Raw genomic sequence first — 19,053 nt, 5'->3', positions numbered from 1 at the left:
TTACTTTATAATTAATTTAGAACATTTTTTACTGTATTTTGCTGCTGTTTTGTAATTTGTTTGGAAATGCAGGGTACAAACTATACATTTTTCTGAAATATTAATATATAGAACATTTTTTACTGTTTTAGCTGCTCTTTTATTGTACTCTTTTCTTTTAATATTGAAGGTGCTTTTGGGCCTTCAGCTGGAAATTTGATTTCATTTCTAATTTGAAGCTTGAAATCTTGCATGCATAATTAATTATGTTAAACTATGTTTCAGTTGGAACTTGACACTTGGTTGTCATAATTACTATTGAATATTTTGGCATTTTAAATTCTAATATAACTATTGATGTGTTTTTATATGAATTACCCGCCAAATAGGCATTGTACACAATTTTAACAATTGTGCGCCTCACCTTGGTGCGCTTTCGCCTCGCCTCCAAGTACCCTCTACGCCTCAGTGCGCCTTGTACCTTTGACTACTATGGTGTAGGGGAGAGGAGAGATTATTTGGTTAATTGGGAGGTGGTGTCTAGGTTGAAGGAAGATGGGAGATCTCGGTCTTGGTAATGTGGCGTCTAAAGACACTACCATCTTGGATATGTGGTTTTGGTGGCATCCCCTAGAGGAGAATTCCCATTGGCAACAAAGTAATAAAGAGTAAATTTTTCATTCAAGGGATTTGTTTGGTTTTTTGTTTTTAAATCAGAAAAAGAGAATTCATTAAAAGGGCACCAAGGGGGTGCTGTCCAGTTATAAGTAGGGGAGGAGAAAAAGGAAACAAAAGAGAACAATTAAGAGTTGTCAGTGCATCCAAGATTTTAAGTGAGACTCCAGAATGTACTGCCCACTAAACATGGAGGAAAGAGTAGAGAGCCATCTATCTTCAAGGATGTGAGAGAAGTGGAAGTTCCTTCATGAGCAATAGCATATTTTTCTCTCCACACAATCCAAAAGATGGTGAGAGGGATCAATGACAAGGCTTTTTCCCTTCTCTATTTGCTGAAATACCCTGCAGTGGTCAGATTTCCTCTGCCACAGATTCAGCAGTGACACAATGTCCTCCCAAAATAGCAATGCCCAGATTCCGCAAAATTCTTGTCTAAGTTTCAACATCATCTTTGCTGAGAAAATGTGTAAACCAATGTGAAACACCCCTTCTCTTAAGATTATTGAGTCTAAGAATCTTTTGCAAAGCTGCCTACCGTGCATAAAAAAAATAAAAAAAATAAAAAAAAATAAAACAACTTTGATTGGTGCAAGAATTCTCCAAAATGGCTTTTGAATGGAAATCTGGTCTGCCCTCCGAGTGTGTGTCCAACAGCTTGTATTGGGGGTATTTCTATAGAGGCATCCATAAAAAGCAGCAAAAGCGTCAAGCTCGCTATCATGAGTACTTTGAAGAAAAGTGATGTTCCACGCTGATCCTTCGATAGAATGGTGTACATAAGTACTGACCAAAGCATCGTTTTTTTAGGTGTGGATGAAGATTTCAGGGAATTGAGAGCTCAGTGGAGAGGGGTTGCACCAGCAGTGAAGCCAAAAGAAGGTTTAGTTCCCATTCCCAACATGAAAGTGGATGACAATGAAGAAATCCTTCCCCCCTTTACAAATTTGTTTTCGAACGTTGACACCCATAGGACTGCTTGGGCTCATTGGAAATCCACTCATTGTGATCAAGGCCATACTTTAAAGCAATGATCTTTTTCTAAAACAACTTCTTTTATTCCTAATTCTCCACATCCACTGGCCCAAGAGGGCCTTGTTGAAGAGAGAGAAAGATTTGAGACTCGAGTTGCCTTTTGGGATTGGGTGCTAGAAACATCCTACTTGAGTAAATGGACTTTAAAATCCTCCCTTATATTTCCCGGGAGAAATATTTTTTAAATTTCTTCTAGTTTTTTGGTGATAAAACAAGGAATGGGGAAGAGGGACATTAAATAAATTGGGGTGTTGGAAAGGAAGCCTTTGATGTAAGTCTAACACCTTTAGTGAGGCAGTTGTGCTTCTAACCAGCAAATCTTTCAAGCAGTAGGATACCAAATCGTTTTCTTGTTTAAACTTTGCACCAAGGAGACCAATGTAGTTGGAAGGAATTTTCTGCAGCTTACAGGTTACAACCATGATACCAACCAAGAGCCATTATTCACACTTTCGGTAGGAATGAGCTCACTCTTTTCCAAATTGACTTTCAAACCAAAACTTGCTTCAAAGCAAAGAAGTAAGCATCTAAGATTAAGTGTTTGATGTGCTTTTGCCTTGCATCACCCTTATTTCTTCAAAGACAACTCTTAATCTCGGCCACACTTCGGTATCGACTATATGCAATACACAATATATATTGGTTGATTAATGTTACAAACCTTTGCCACTCTGTCTCAAAATTGATGGTTAAGAATTGTGCTTTCAATTCGTCTACCCAATTTTGTTCGACTAAGAGAATGATCAACCCATTCATCAGATGTGAATAGAAATTTTAAGCCTACTTTTTATTTATTTATTTATTTATTTATTTTATAGGCTATCAGGGGCAATGTAGTTTGTACAAATTGTGTAGCTCATGGACGCACAATATCCCCATGACAGTGCCCCCTCATTTTAGCAAGCAACTATCCATGGTTATATATAAAATTAGTGATCTGTCTCCCCTGCAAGATTACTGTGCTTATTGCCTCTCTTTTTTTGATATCCTAAAAAATGAGATCAATACAATGGCAGTGCAAGGAGTCTAGTACAAGTTGAGCTATTAAATTTAGATTTGCTTTCTTGTATGCACTGCCTTTATTTGTCACCAGTTGGACAACATGTTGCTTTCCTAACTATTGTGCAACATGTTTGAGTAGGGAATATATGTATTCATGATCTTATATTTTGTTAGAAGCATCTACCAACTTTAGAAAAATTGTACTCCCTTTCAAATAAACCATGAAATTTATGATGGATAATTTTGTAGGGCTTGTCCATCCATCACGCATTATAGTGCAGCCAAATATGGCCCGCATTTTCTTCACTTCTTTTGTTTTACCTTCCATTTCTTTTACCTCTAAGTCAAGGTATTTTGCTCTAATCTCATAAGGTGTCGGTGGATTGACTCCCGTTCTAGCTACTTGCAACCTCACACCATGTTTTTAAAGCGAGGTGATTTTGCCTTCTCAGGTAGAACAATGTCACATATAAAAAACTTTGAAATCAACCTATTCATTTCTTCTTTTATTTTATCTCCTGTGAATAAATTTTGCAAGCTTTTTTGTTTTGCTGCGTTTGACTTGTAATACTGGAGGCTTTGAAATATATGACTTTGTTTCTGGCTCTCTCACACTTTGAGATTGCCTCATTGGAGGTCTCCCTCCACTGCTACCAGCCCTAGAATTGCCTCCTTGTTGTCCACCTGCAAAACTATGAGATTGGTCTCTCTTAGAATGCTTGACGGTATGCAAACCTCTCATAGGGAAAAATGTCAGACGGACATGCAATATCATCAGCATCGTCCTCTTCATCAATTTCTTGTGATTACATCAAGTTCCCACACACACCATTTTTTTTTTTTATTTTGTTCGTTATTTTTTTTTTTTTTTCTTTAGCTGCTGTTTTTTTCTTTCTAAAACAATTTCATTTCCTGCTTAACTTTTGGAAGTACTTTATCGCCGAATTTTATATTATGCTGTGGGTCATAATTTGCTAAGTGCATTTTTATCTAGTTGCACCACCACTCTTCATATGTATTCTGCAGTATTTGCAAATAAATCCATTTTTTCGTTAGGCATTGACTACCCATGTTTCCATGTTGGATCTTGTTTTCTTCCTTTGGACATTTTTTGTAGATAATTTTACTTTCCTACAAGGCTACAATGAATCAATGGTTAGGTGCTAAATTAGTCAAGAATTTTAAAAGTAAAAAATAAGACAAATATTAAATTAATTTTACAAAATTAATGATGGCTTACGAAATTACTAATAAATTATGGAATTTAAATTATTCAAATAAATGAAATAATTTAAACTATAATAAGCTAATAAGTAGTAATTTACTTTAATTTTATTTAATTTCTAGTCTACCATGATTAGGTGGTAAATTATTCAACTATTTCAAAATAAAATTATTTAGATGCTAAATCAAGATAAATTAATAAATAAGTGAAATATTAAAATATTAAATTAAAATTACAAAATTAATGATAATTTACAAAATTACTATTAAGTAATAAGTTTTGGAAATTAAATTATTCAAATAAATGAAAAAATTTTATACTATAATAAGCTAATAAATAGTAAATTACTTTAATTTTATTTAGTGACTAAACTTACTATTTACTATTTACTACTTACTAGCAGTCTAGGATTAAGGGGGGTAAACGGGAGAGGTTAATGGAGATTAGGGATTTAAGGACGCGCAATCTTGTAAATAGATTTTTTTTTTTGGGGTGAGGGTTGGAGATTTTTTATTTTTTATTTTTATCAAAATGGGTAAATATATTGATCAAAGAATATAGCCACTGTACAAGGGGGGAGAACCCCTATCATGAAAGAAAATACACGTAACCCGGGCATACCCAAGGGCCAAACTAGCCATCCAAAAGTAAACATCCAAAGTACAAGCTAAGTCATACTCATAAGTTCTCTAGTTAACATAATACAAGTCATATTTGTCAAAAACAATTCTAAAGACATGTCTTTGGATCACCCTCACCAAGTCCCCATGAGATATGTCAACCCCTTCAAATTTCTTCCTGTTCCTAAAATGCCACAAAAAGTACACAGTAGTAGCAAATCCAACTCTCCTTCCCACTGCCTGGTATCCAGTTCCTTTAACCTCTTTGTGGAGCCATTTAACAGCAGCTTTCAAAGAGGTCATAGCTCTTTTCAGTCCCAGCCACTCTCTAATTCGATTCCATACCATTAATGAAAATTTACACCAAAAAAAAAGGTGGTCGCATGTCTCAACTTCCTCACGGCAAAGCACACAGGCTTGATCAACCTCATCACCAACAAGTTTGTCATTCGTGTACAACTTCCCTTTTAATCCCAGCCAAAGAATGAATGCATATTTGGGTGTGCATCCACTCTTCCAGATTTCCTTCACCCAAAGAACCTTAATTCCTTTAGTTCTCCAAAAGTCATAACACTCTCGGGACCTATTAGCCAAGTCCCATCGAGACAATAGTCTGATAGCCTCCTCAGTACCTCCACACTATTGCAGCAGCAAGCACTTGATTTCCACCATCTTCACAAAAAGTGGAGAGTCACATTGTTTAGATGTAATTCCCCAAATATCAGACTCTGAAAGGTAAATCTGGTGTATCCATTTTGTCCATAGCGAATCCTTCTTCGAATGAACATTCCAAAGAGCTTTCATAAGAAGAGTAAGGTTCCACGCATTCAAGTCGAACACTCCCAATACTCCTTCAGATTTAGGGAGGCAGACTTCCCTCCAAGAAACCATGGGTTTCCTTTTCCCACCCCACAGGAACACCCTACAGAGTTTCACTATCTGCTCAAGAACATTTTTTGGAATAGGAAATACGGCAAGCTAGAAGCATTCTGCACCGTGGATTACTGAGTTAATTAACTCCAATCTTCCAGCATATGAAAGTGTTTGTCCAGGCCAACCTTTAAACAGCTTATCAATTCTACCCACCAATGGAGCATAATGAGCACAATTTAGTCTAGAAGCAGCTAACGGGATACCCAAATATCTGAAAGGAAAGGTCCCATTACTCATCCCAGATAACTGTAGCAGATCTTCCAAATCCTGCTTCTTCACTTCAGCATGGAAAATGTTTGATTTCAGCCAGTTTGCAGATAACCCAGAGCAGCAAGCAAACAACTTCAGACAATCCATTCATAAGCCAACAGAAGAGCTATCCCCTCTTGAGAAGAGCATTAGATCATCAGCAAAAGCCAAATGAGTAATTCTCAGACTTTCACACTTCGGATGAAAGTGGAACTCTGGGTTCCTTTCCACAGCTTTTAGCAGTCTGGATAGGTACTCCAGACAAATGACAAACAGAAGTGGAGGCAAAAGATCCCCTTGTCTGAGACCTTTTTTTCCTTTGAAGAAGCCATGGAGCCTGCCATTTAGGGAAATAGAGTAGGCAGTGGTAGTGACACACTCCATAATCCAACATATCATAACAGAGGGGAAATTCAGCTGCAGCAGCATATCATTCAAAAAAGACCAAGAAACGGAGTCATAGGCTTTCTTGAGGTCAATTTTAAACATACATCTAGGGGAAACCCTCCTCCTTGCATATCCCCTAACAAGTTCTTGAACTAAATAAATATTTTCGACCATACTTCTTCCTTTAACAAAAGCAGCCTGTGCAGGATTTATAATTTCCTCCAAACCAGGCTTCAGTCTAGCAGCAATCACCTTCAATATCACCTTATATATCACGTTGCAGCAAGAGATTGGCCTGTAATCATTAACCACAACCGCATGGTTCGTCTTAGGAATAAGGGCCATACTGGTATGGTTGATCTGCTTAAGTAGCTTTCCACTTTCAAAGAATTCCTTCACAGCATCTGCGAAATCAACCCCAACAGTGTTCCATGATTTTTTAAAGAAACCCGCAGAGAAACCATCAGGACCAGGGGATTTCTCATCTCCAATGTCGAACAAAGCCTCCTTGATTTCCTCATCGATAATGGGTACAATCATTTGGGCACTCAGAGAATCACTTAGTAAAGGACCATTAGCAATAATCTGACCATCTATACCAGTGCAAGGCACCTCCTCACCAAGTAGCAGTCTATAGTGACACAAGAATTCCTCAATGACCTGGTCAAAAGAATTAGTTAATTCCCCATTGGCCTTTGTGATGGCAGCAATATGATTTCTATTGGAATTTCTTCGCATCAGAGCATGAAAAAATGCAGAACCTCTATAACATTCCTTAAGGTATTTGCACTTCGATACCTGAGCACAGAACAATCTGTTTGCCTCCTCCATTCTAAGAGCTTTACCTTTCTTAATTACCAGCTTCTTCTGTAAGTCAACATTACCAGGGTCATCATGCAACAGTTGCTGAGCCTCCATCAATTCTTTTACAGCCATATCAGTTCTCACAGAGATATGGGAGAAGTGGAGGGAGTTCAGTTCTTTCAAGGGTTTTTCTTCAGAGCCTGGAGTTTCTTGACAAGGCAGAATTGCTTACACCCCATCACATCACCCCTCCAACCTTCCAAGATGATTTCTTGAAAATTCACATGGTTAGACCACATGTTAAAAAATTTTAAAGGTAATTTACCCAGCTGTAATTCCTCAAATAGGGAGACAAGGGATACTGAGTGGTCAGACAGAACTCCAGGGAACTGGAAATTTGCAAAAGCCTTCAAACCCTCCAAGTGCCAGGCCTGATTGGTCATCACACGATCAAGCTTACACCACACCCTTCCATTTGACCAGGTAAGGAAACACCCTGAAGAGTTTATATCAGAAAGCCCTACAACATTAAAGCATTCTCTCATATCTTTCATTTCATATTCTGATGGGGGAACCCCATTCCTCTTTTCTTCAGCATTCAACACAGTTAAAATTTCCTAACAAGAGCCAAGGTCCAGCAAAGGAAGATCTAGAATGAATAATATCAGACCAAAGCCCTCTTCTTGCCACCAAAGAGTTGAAACCATAAATGAAGCTGACAAAGAACCTTTTAGAAGTGACTAAACACTTCACACAACAATGAATAGCCCGAGCTGTCATATGACATACTTGCACCACAGCAGTACTAGGATTCCAAATCACCACAATTCTCCCAGCACCATGTAGCTCAAAGTTATTAACCTGTTCCCAGAGTCTAAACTTCTTCCACATCATGTCTTTCAACTTGACGTCAAACATTTTAGTTTCCAGAATGCCTAGGACATCCAGTTTATTTCTTCTAATGAGATCCGAGATCCCATTTTGCTTCAGGGGCTTGTTTAAGCCCCTGATGTTCCAAGATGCAATCTTCATTGGGTGGGAAGGGGATTAGACCCCCTCTTCCTAGACACCTGCGAGTTAACCAAATTCTTTTTCAAACTCTTTTTACTTTTTACTACAGCAAATTCATCATTTTGAGTGCCAAGCTTCATATTCTTCGTTGCAGTCATACCTTTCCCTTTGTTAGAGCCTCCCATAACAGGAAGAGCACAAACCACTCCCTCAACCTTCTCCTTGGGGAGTGGTGCCACCACGTTAGAAGTGGTGGACTCAGGAATTGCTTCATCCGGCTGCTTCATCCCATTCCTCAACCTAAATCCTGCATCAGGAGGTTCTTCCCTCGCCCCATCCTTATCATCCTCCAGTTCATGTATTACATTGACTCTATCATCCTCAAGTTTGTTAACAAGATCATCAGCCAGAACTGTTGAATGTTGAGACAGAGATCTGTTTCCAAATTCTGAATCTGGACAGAAGTCACTATTACCATTCCCCTGTGGTTTACAGAGGACAGCAGCAAACCCTGCAGATACAGTTGGGGAAGCCTCCCTGACGGCAATGGGGCTACCAAAGCAGGAGGAAGAAGAGACATTCTGAACATGGCAAACAGCAAGCTCCACCACATCCAAAGTCTCAGCCAACACCCCAGGCAAAACTTCAACCGCCTTATTATCCACCTTAGTACCACGGACAGAGCACAGAGGAATACCAGCAGGGGTACACCCCTTAGCCACACACACCTTCCCTCCAGGCTTCCCATCAACCTCCTTCTTCTCTTTACAGAAATTGATAGTGTGCCCAATCGACTTGCAGAAGGAACAGTATCTAGGCAAATTTTCATATGCCACTTCTTGGTACATTGGCTCCTCATTAGGAATCATGACCTTCACACAAAATTTCATCTCTTTGGCAACATCAATTTCCACCAGCACCCTGGCGAATGTTACCCTTGCACTCAAAGAAGTGAGTTTATCAACACAAAGAGGCCTACCCAATTCAGAACAGATCCTCCCTATAGCCAAGGGAGTCCACATTTCCCTTGGGAGATTCCTGAGCTGAACCCAGACTGGTAAGGTAGTTCTCTCTTTAAGGTCAAACTGAAATCTTTTAGGCATGCTCTTCAGATGAAGTGTCGCCCCGTGTATCATATAAGGCCCTTTCTGTAAAACATCCACCAGTTCCTCTTCATGCTGAAATCTGAAGACAATCCACCCATCATTGTGGCAAACATAGTTAACCTTAGCCTTCCAGGATGTCACCTGAGTCTTTAATGCAGAATATCGAGTAACTAAAGCCCTTTCTTGGCCTGCTGTTGCTCGACTACTTCCCTACTTTATCATGTTCACAGCTTGTGCGAGAGGGAGATTGCAGAGATGGGAGGACGCGTTGCTGGCTGGGACTTGGGAGATGGAGGTGGAGAATGAAGCCGAAGGCTAGAGGTAAGGAGTTGAAGGGGTGGAGCACTGAAGTGGAGCCAAAGGCTAGGATTTCTTTTCAGAATTTGAAGGTGGAGGCAGGAGGCAGATAAAGGCTAGGGTTGCTTTTTGGGGTTTAAAGGTGGAAATGCAAGAAGTCTTTTTGTCAAAGATCTTGAGGCATGTATGCTTATGCATGCTACATGGCTAATTCAAAGAAAAAAGTTTCCTTTTGTTTGCATTATTGTGTGGATATTTTCATTGGTAGGGTTGTCGGCTTCTTGATGAATTTGTGGAAGCTGGATAACTTGCATTTGAGAGCATCTCTTCAAGATTTTTTTTTTGATTTTTTTAGTCACGACTCATGACTCATCTAGTGAACTGAGGACTAAACTAAGATTTGAATCAAATCTCTCCAGTCTCCACTGCATACTCATGGGCTGAATAAAATGGACCAAAGAAATCATGTGGGGAAAACAAAATGAAGGCAGAGAGCAGCAAAAACTTCCCTCTCCAATTTTCTTTCCTTTTTCCCCATAATTTCCAGAAAATTTCAGGGGAACAGCAGAAATTTTCCTGAATTTTGAAATTTCGATCAATATTTACTTAAATATCGAAATTTCAGTCAACATTTACTAGAATCTCGAAATTCCTTGGTAGCATTTAATCTAGTTAACACCAACCATCTTCTGCAGAGTGGGGAGGCCTTCTTATGCATTGTCTCCTATGTGTTTTGTGTGTGGGAAAGCCTTGAAGATGTGTCTCATTTGTTTGTTCATCGCTCTTTTTCTTGGGGCTTGTCAAATTCACTTTTTTGAATTCTTGGTGAAGAATGGCCAAAGTCGATGGTGGAGCTCGTGCTTGTTTCTTTCATTGGTTTTTAAAAAGGATAAGATGCGGAAGTGTTCTATGCGTGCTGTGCTTTGGGGAATTTGACGCTTACATTCAGTAGTCACAATGATTTAAAATTTATGAATTGTAGCTTTCAAACTTTTGAAATTATAATAAAAATTAAACTTAGATATTATATACAATATTTTATTTGACAATTTATGTCTAAAACTTTGTGTCTTTTTATACTAAACATTTAGCCGATTTATGAATTTCATTTATGTTAATTGAATATGTTTTTACTAGCCTTATTATGTTACAGTTTCTGCACCTTTTACACCTTGTAATTTTAGTTCTAAAAAATCATGCATTATTATGCATTTGAATGGTTTCTAAAGCTTCATACAAGAATTGCATGCTTTTATTACTACTTTTCATTATTTTTAAAATCAAAATCGAAACCGATATCTGAATTTCCGTCGAAATTTCCATATTTTTGAAGCCTAAAAATTTTAGTCAAAATCAAAATTTGAAACCTTGGTAGTCACTTCCTTAGCCACCTCCTTTTTTGGATTACCTACTCTTTAATTGGCTTAAAAGGGGTCTCTTGTAGTTGACATTAATTAGGAATGATGATAGATGTAAGAGTGTAAATTTAGAAGTGGAGAAGAATTGAAATAGTATTTCTTATTATTTTAAAATATGGTACAATCTGAGTGTCTCATGGACTACAAGGATAATCTAAAAGGAAAGAATAATAAAGGAAATAATAACAAAAGAAAAGAATGACAATTGCTAACAAATCTCCTAGAAAATTTCCTAAGAATATATCCTAGAATATCTCCTAAGAATATTTACATAATGACAGAAATTTCTCCTATAATCAAGGAGAGTTGTTTGGATAAATTTGGAAACTTTCCAACACTCTCTCTCAAGCTGGTTTGAAGTTGTCTTCCATAGCCAGCTTGCAGATCAAATTTTCAAATTGCTTTTTTGGTAGTCCTTTTGTAAGTATATCTGCTACTTTGTTCAATAGTAGAGATATAGGGTAAACAAATCACTCCACTGTCCAGTTTCTCCTTTATAAAATGCTTGTCCACCTCAACATTTTTTGTTCTATCATGAAGCACTGGATTGTGAGCAATGTCTATGGCAGATTTGTTATCACAATACAGTCTCATAGGTAGTGGATTAATGACTTTCAATTCTTCCAATAATTTTTTAATCCTCAAAACTTCACAAATTCCATGAGCAACTACTCTAAATTGAGCCTCTGCACTACTCCTAGCTACCTCATTTTGTTTTTTGCTTCGCCATGTAACCAAATTCCCACCAACAAAGGCACAATAACCTGAAGTTAATCTTCTATCGATTATAATCCAAGCCCAATTTGCATCAATGTATACCTCAACTTGCAGATGTCTATGGTCTTCAAACAATAGACCTTTTCCTGGAGTTCCCATTAAATATCTCAGGATTCTATAAACTGCATCAAAGTGATTAGGCTCTAGTGATTGCGTGAATTGGCTTACCATATTGACCGCAAAGGCTATGTCAGGACGTGTATGTGATTATAAAGTAGCCTTCCAACCAATCTTTGGTTCTGGTCTCTATTGGTTACTTCTTCAGGCTTGACAAATTGTAGTTTAAGATTAGGCTATATAGGTGTGTCGGCTACTTTACACCCTATTAAACATGTTTCTCCAAGCAAGCCAAGAACATATTTTCTTTGTGAAACAAAAATACCTTTTCTTGACCTTGCAAATTCCATACCGAGAAAATACTTCAAGTCAACCAAGTCTTTAATTTCAAATTCATTAGCAAGCATATGTTTAATGCTTATAGAACATGGTGTATTCAACTTGACCTTGCCTGTAACCATGACCCTTTACAGCCTTCCCAAAGCGTTCAAACCAAGCTCTCGAAGATTGCTTGAGCCCATACAATGATTTTTACAATTTACACACCTTATCTCTGTCAAGATTACCTCCATAAACACTTCATCCTCTAGATCTCCATTTAAAAAGCATTCTTTACATCCTCTAGGGCCAGTTAGAATGTACAACTAAGGAGAGTAACACTCAGTTTGAGTTTATCTTGGCCATTGGAGCAAAAGTTTCTTGATAGTCAATTCCTTATGTTTGTGTAAAGTGTAAACCCTTTTGCAATGAGTCTTGCCGTATATATCTATATTTCCATCAGCCTTACATTTAACTGTAAACACCCACTTGCAACCTACAATTTTCTTTTCCTTTGGTAAATCAAAAATTTCCAGAGTACTGTTGTTCAGTAGTGCATTAATCTCTTCAAGAACTGCTAACTTCCAATCTGGATTATTCATAGCTTCGTGAATGGTCCTTGGAACAAATAGGTGAGAAATATTGGATGTAAAAGGCTTATGATTATGAGAGAGCCTATGGTATGATAAATATTTGGCAATGGGGTGTGTGGTACTAGTTCTACCTCTTGTCCTAATGGCTATAGGTACATCAAGGTCAGTAGATTGATCAACTGGAAGTGTAGTAGAAGGATTTCCAAATGACCAGTTTTTGGAGGTGATGATTGATTATGCTATGAAATTGTGGGATGATCCTTAGTATTGGAACGATACCTGCCTCTAGTATAAACACGAAGCTCAAAAGAGGGATTATTCTGTAGCAATTATCCCCCTGTTTGTGATTCCCTTATGCTTTGTATAGGCAGAATGAGATTTCCATTTTTTTTCACTATTTAAAATTTCAGTTCCTTGAATGTTTTGTAGAGGGATGTCAATGTCAAGGAAAACATTAGGATTTGGTATAGAAGTTTGCCAAAATTGATCTTCACTACTCTCTTTCTCCCCCTAAAGATAAGTTTGGTTAAAGTAAGACTCATTTTCAACAAAAATGACATCCATACTTATTTGAATTTTTTTGTTTGTTTTTGGATTCAAACAATTGTACCCTCTCTTATTGGGAGCATATCCAAGAAACACACATTTTTCAGCCCTAGGATCAAGTTTAGATCTAAATTGAGTTGGAATATGAACAAAAACAATGCATCCAAACACTTTTAGAGGCACATAAGAAATTATCCTATTATCAGGAAAAGACTTTTTTAGGCATGCATAAGGAGTTATGTACTGCAGCACAATGGTAGACATTCTATTAATAAGGTGACAAGAAGTCAGAATAGCATCCCCCCACCCAAATATTTTGGAATATGCATTGAAAACATTATAGCCCGTGCAACCTCAAGTGACGATTTTTTCTTTCAACAATGCCCTTTCTATTGTGGGGTGTCATGACACGTGGATGGATGTTGAATCCCTATTTTCTTTCAAAAAATTTCCCAAAACTTGGTCGAAATATTTTGTACCATTATCTGTACAAAGTACGCCAAATGTTTTTTTTTTTTTTTTGGTGAAATTGATTTTCGATCATACTATAAACAATTTTGAATAATATTTCAACTTCAGATTGTCCATTCATGAAACATACCCAACAAATCCGAGTATGATCATCTATAAAAGTCACATGCCATTTTTTTCCCGGACAAGATAGTAACCTTAGAGGGACCCCAAACTCACTATGAATCAAATAAAAAGGTTTTGATGCACAGTGGGCTTTTGAATTATAAGGAAATCGATGACTTTTTGATAAATGACAAGCGTCAATATGAAGAGAAATACAATCCAAATTTTTAAACAGACTAGGCAACAAATATTTTAAATAAGAAAAACTAGGATGCCCTAATCTAAGATGCCAAAGCATTATTTGATCACGTGCAGGGATTGAACTAGTTGTACTACTCAAGCCCTGAGCTTGTTTATTGCTGAATAGGATGTCATCAAAATAATAAAGGCCATCCATCATCCTAGCATTGCCAATCATCGCCCCCGAGTTCTGGTCCTGAAATTCATAGTGAGAATCAAGGAATATGATACAACAGTTAGAATCACGGATAATCTACTAACAGACAGAAGATTGCAAGTAAGTTTATTAACATGAAGGACAGATTTTAATTCTATTTTCTCGGAAATTCTAATTGAACCTGCTGCTGCAATGGATGAAAGACTCCCATTTGCAATCCTAACCTTTTTATTACCTGGACAAGGGTAATAAGATTGAAACAATTGAGATATATTGGTTATATGGTCGGATGCATTTGAATCAATAATCCATGGTGCAAAGGCTAAAGAACTGGAATATGCACTTGGCATATTACCTGTTTGGGCCAAGGAACCAATAGGAGTACCAGATATCGGATTGGATTTCAACAATTGAAGAAGTTGAGCGGTCAGCTTTGAACTTAGAACATTGGTCTGGGCTTCATTTGCTCTAGGAATCACTTGGTTGTTTCTAGGTCCAGGTTTGCTGCTCTTCCAATTTTCTGGTTTTCCATGTAGTTTCCAGTAGGTTTCTCGGGTATGGCGTGGCTTATTACAATACTCATACCATACTTGAGATTTTTGATTGGGATATGACCGCTGTATAAAGGCATTAGAAGCAGCTAAAACAGTAGGGTTAGCAGCAATCAAAGCCGAGTTCTCCACTATTCCATCATCCCCTTTTTTTCATTGGCATAACATTCCGATGACAATCTTCACATCTCACTTCAGAATATACCTTTCCAATTGGAGGCAGAGGTTGTCTACCAACAATCATCCCCCTGACCTCATCAAACTCATCACTGAGTTCAACCAAGAATTTAAAAGTTTTTGCATTTTCCACCATCTTCTTATTGTAGTTGCAGTCATCAGGGCTCTTCCATTCATAATCATTGAATAGATCCAAGTCTTGCCACCGTCCTTTAAGGACATTAAAATACGTAATCACACTGTCTTCCCTTGTTGGGTCTTGCCAATTTTTTTGTTGCAATTCATAAATCTGAAAATAATTTCCAAGTTAAAATTACATTTGACTAACATTATCCCAAAGTTCTTTTGCAGTAGGATAACACATGTAATCATAACTAATATCTTCATCCATTGCATTCACAAGCCAAGCCATAATCGTGGATTTTTTAGCATCCCATATTGCATAATATGGGTCTACTCTGTCAAGGGCCTTGGTTTCACTGGTAAGGTACCCAATCTTTCCTCTCCCGCGGATATGCATTCGAACTGACTGAGACCATCTCAAGAAGTTGGCTTCATTGAGACTGATATTTGTGATTTGGACTGAATGGGGTTCGGTATGGGCTACTTTGGTTCCAGTTTTGGTGTTGACCACAGGTTCAAGTCTGGCCATGGTTGAAGTTTTGGAAATTTCAGGCATAATGGAGGCTGAACAGGGTTAAGGCAATGAGGCCTAGATTTAGAGGCTATGACTGCAGGAAGGAAAAGAAAACCAGGCTCTGATACCATCTAGAGGTGGAGAAGAATTGAAATAGTATTTCTTATTATTTTAAAATAAGGTTCAATCTGAATGTCTTATAGACTACAAGGATAATCTAAAAGGAAAAAATAATAAAGGAAAGAACGACAATTGCTAACAGATCTCCTAGAACATCTCCTAAGAATATATCCTAGAATGTCTCCTAAGAATATTTACATAATTACAGAATTACCTCCTAATATCAAGGAGAGTTCACTGGATAAATTTGGAAACTTTCCAACAGTAAAGCAATCATGCTTGCCCATCCTCAGCCTTCTCTATAGCTATTGAAGATTTTGAGTTAATCACCATTGTTTCCCCTCTGTTCTATTTTGACCTTTTGTTTGTCTTTCTTCTTCATTTTTCTTCTTAATTGTTTTTGTCAATTTGCTTTTTGGCCAGTTTTGCGCCATTTCAGTTCAGTTGGTTCAGTACAGTTTCAGTGGTTCAGTTTGGTCTGGTTTATGCCGCTTTGAGTGGTCAGTCCAGTTTTGATGGGATGGACAGAGGTTCAGAAAGGTAGTCTTTAGTAATCTGATTCTGTTAGGATCCAGTGTAGGGTTGGATCCAGTTCAAATCAAGCTATCCATTCTTCTAGTCCTCATTTTTAGTCCTCATTTTTAATTGAAACCAAGGGTGAGGTACTGTGCCTTCTTCTTCAAACCTTGGCTGGTCTGATGGTGGTGGTGGTTTCCAATCATTGTCCTTGATGGCTGGGTTTCAATCAGTTGTGGGTTCAACTGTTCAACTCTGGCAATTATGTTGGCTGTTGTTGCAACCAAATTAAAGAGGAATTGAGAGATGCAGCAATGTGGATGCCACTAAGTCTTCTTCTGGAAACTTTGGACTCTGGTGGTGATGTAGCTGATGGTTATGGGGACCTGTGATGATGGAGAGCTTTTTCGGCAAAAGGAGGGATTGACGTCAATGACTGATTGGTTATTGGATTCTTTGGCCTTCAACTGGAAGTTGCAATTGGCGTTTGATTTCTCCACTAGTGCACTATTAACAGAAGTTCTCCATTTTACTGTTAAAAAAATCCTGTTCAAGTGCTGAGCAAAGTGCAGCTAGCATAAGATTTTAAGTCACTACAGAATTCTCAATCTTATAGATCAAACATATTTGAGATGTAATTTCAACTCAATTCCATTGCTAAATGATGTTGTAAAAGCGTTGACAGGGTGAAATGTAGTGGTAACATAAACTCATGCACTTTAATTAACTCACAATTTTAACACAAATGTGTAAATATTTTTTTTTAAATGCTTTTATAATTAGTTAGAAACAGCAGGTTTACTACTGACATAGTTCTTTCCAGCATTTGAATCAATTTTAAAACCTGATAGTGTTGGAGTTGTGTTCAAGGCTGAGCTGAGCAACTTGGTTCATCTCAAGCCCTATATAATGTCTTGAGTGTGTTGTTTCACTATATTACTTGAAATAATTATATTTATGTATGTAAACCATAGCAAGCTTTACATGTGCCAGCCTTGTCAGTTTCAACTTCATGTTTGTCCTCATTTTGGCCGGAGGAGATCTTGTCAATACTTGTGGGAAAAAGAACTGCTACTCTGCCTGCTCAATTAGTAGTTTAGATGACAAATTCGGAAAATATGAACTTGCTTTTGATCCAAATCTATTGAATGCAGTTTTTAGAATGGGTTGATTGGGTTTGATCAAACTCTCTCTCTATCTCTCTCTCTCTCTCTCTCTCTCTCTCTCTCTCTCTCTCTCTCTCTCTCTCTCTTTGTGTGTGTGTCTGCATAATGTTAGGATACAAGGTCATTTCTTCTTGCTTATTTGAGTTAATTGTGGACCCTTATCCGCACATTTTGGGTACCATGATCCCCTCTAGACAGTAGGGTTTAGTTTCATTTCTCAATATCACTTCTAACTGTACAAATCCCTTTTTTCAGGTGGTTCCATATCTCTTGAAATTTCTCGACAATCTCACAAATATTTATGTGCGGTTCAATCGTAAGAGACTTAAAGGTCGCACAGGAGAAGAAGATTGCAGGACGGCTCTTTCAACTCTTTACCATGTATGATGGCTTTAACTTTATAGCTGTTTATATATTTGCTTTGCATTATACTGCTATATGAATGAGCATGCTGTGTAATCAATCTTGTTATGGTAGATTGAATCGATTTTTGTTCTCTTTCTGTGCTTTCAAATTTAGTCACATTTCATTATATTGGGAGTGATTGGTGGTGTAAAATTTCGGTAAATTATTTACTTTATGTGCAGCAAGTTCTAATAAATAATAATAAATATTTTAATAGAAAGTGTACACAGAGTGCACAGCCTAGAATGCCTTTATGTTGATCACTGTTAGAAGAAATAACCAGGGTCACATTTCTGCTAGAAAATTGCAAAATGGGCTTACTTTTGTTTTATCCTGTCTGTCCTTTATTGTTTTAATGGCTGACTTGTCTGTCTTTGATATTCTTTCTTTTTTAGCGTTTTTTCTTGTAGACTCAATTCAATTTCCATGGGATGTATTAATTTGTTTCTTGATAGCTGCATTCTTTACATATCTTTTATATGATTAAGCTTCATCTTTAAATGAAATAACTAGTCATTTTTCATATTTTGAGTTATGCCTATGGTCTGGAGATAGATGTTCGGGGTTATTAGTGTTCAAACTGAATTAGTATTCTTTCTTTTATATTATATTTTTTTGATAGACTCATTAAACTTCCATGGGATATTTTAATTCTTCTCTTGACGGTTGTATTTTTTATTACATCTATTTTATAGGATTAAATTTCATTTATAAATGAAATGGTTAGTCATATTTCAAATCCTGTGTTATGTCTGCAGTCTGGACTGAATGCAGCAGCTCCAACCCCTTCCTAACCCACACAAAAACCAAAGCACACAAGTGTGCAAAGGATAAAAGAAAATGTTAGAAAAACAGTAATTAATAGATTTAACTAGAGAGATAGGCTGGGAGAGAGGGTGGGATAGAGGAGATAAATATTTATTTCTTTTTTGATTTAAGGAAATAATTGTTCTCTCATGTGAATGTGCAGTCTGGATTTTTGAATGTCAGTTAAACAAACTCTCCCTTGAATTGTATTTAGGTCATTTCCTGAAATGAGAAATAGAAGGGAATAGAAGTAAAAACTACAATTCAGATTTCTAAGGGCTTCTTTAGCTGTGGAAAACATTTTCCGTTTTCCGTTTTCCATTTTTCATTTCTAGTTTTCTGAAGAATTATAAAAATTTCAGCTTATTTTTTAGTTTTCTGAAAATCATATTAAGAAGGTAGAAAATAAAGAGTATTTTTAGTTGTATGAACCAATTTTTCATTTTTATTTCTAGATTTCTAAATGATTACCAAAATGGCTACTTGTTTTTCAGTTTTTGGAAAAACATAAAAATTAGTACTTGAGATCATAGATTTTGGGACTTGGATTTGGATTTTTTTGGATTTGGAAGAAACTCAATTACAATTTTATACTATTAATGGTGATGATACACACAAATCCTAATCCAAAGTCAGATTTTCATGCTCCTAGACATAGACTAAGAAATT

General features: G+C 37.1%; 1 protein-coding gene across 1 annotated transcript in view; it reads left to right on the top strand.

Annotated features, from left to right (window-relative positions):
- LOC131151846 (isoleucine--tRNA ligase, cytoplasmic) overlaps nucleotides 1-19,053 on the top strand; it is a 140,520-nt gene that overhangs the window by 105,235 nt on the left and 16,232 nt on the right. Inside the window, exon 15 of the mRNA XM_058103297.1 lies at nucleotides 17,428-17,553. Coding sequence (XP_057959280.1) covers nucleotides 17,428-17,553 — 126 coding nt within the window. The remainder of the gene's footprint in view (nucleotides 1-17,427; nucleotides 17,554-19,053) is intronic.

The sequence above is a fragment of the Malania oleifera genome, chromosome 3 (genome assembly GCF_029873635.1).
Source record: "Malania oleifera isolate guangnan ecotype guangnan chromosome 3, ASM2987363v1, whole genome shotgun sequence".
In the NCBI taxonomy this organism is placed as follows: domain Eukaryota; kingdom Viridiplantae; phylum Streptophyta; class Magnoliopsida; order Santalales; family Ximeniaceae; genus Malania; species Malania oleifera.
Note: the sequence above shows the minus strand (reverse complement) of the source record. Positions and strands in the feature narration are given on the sequence as shown.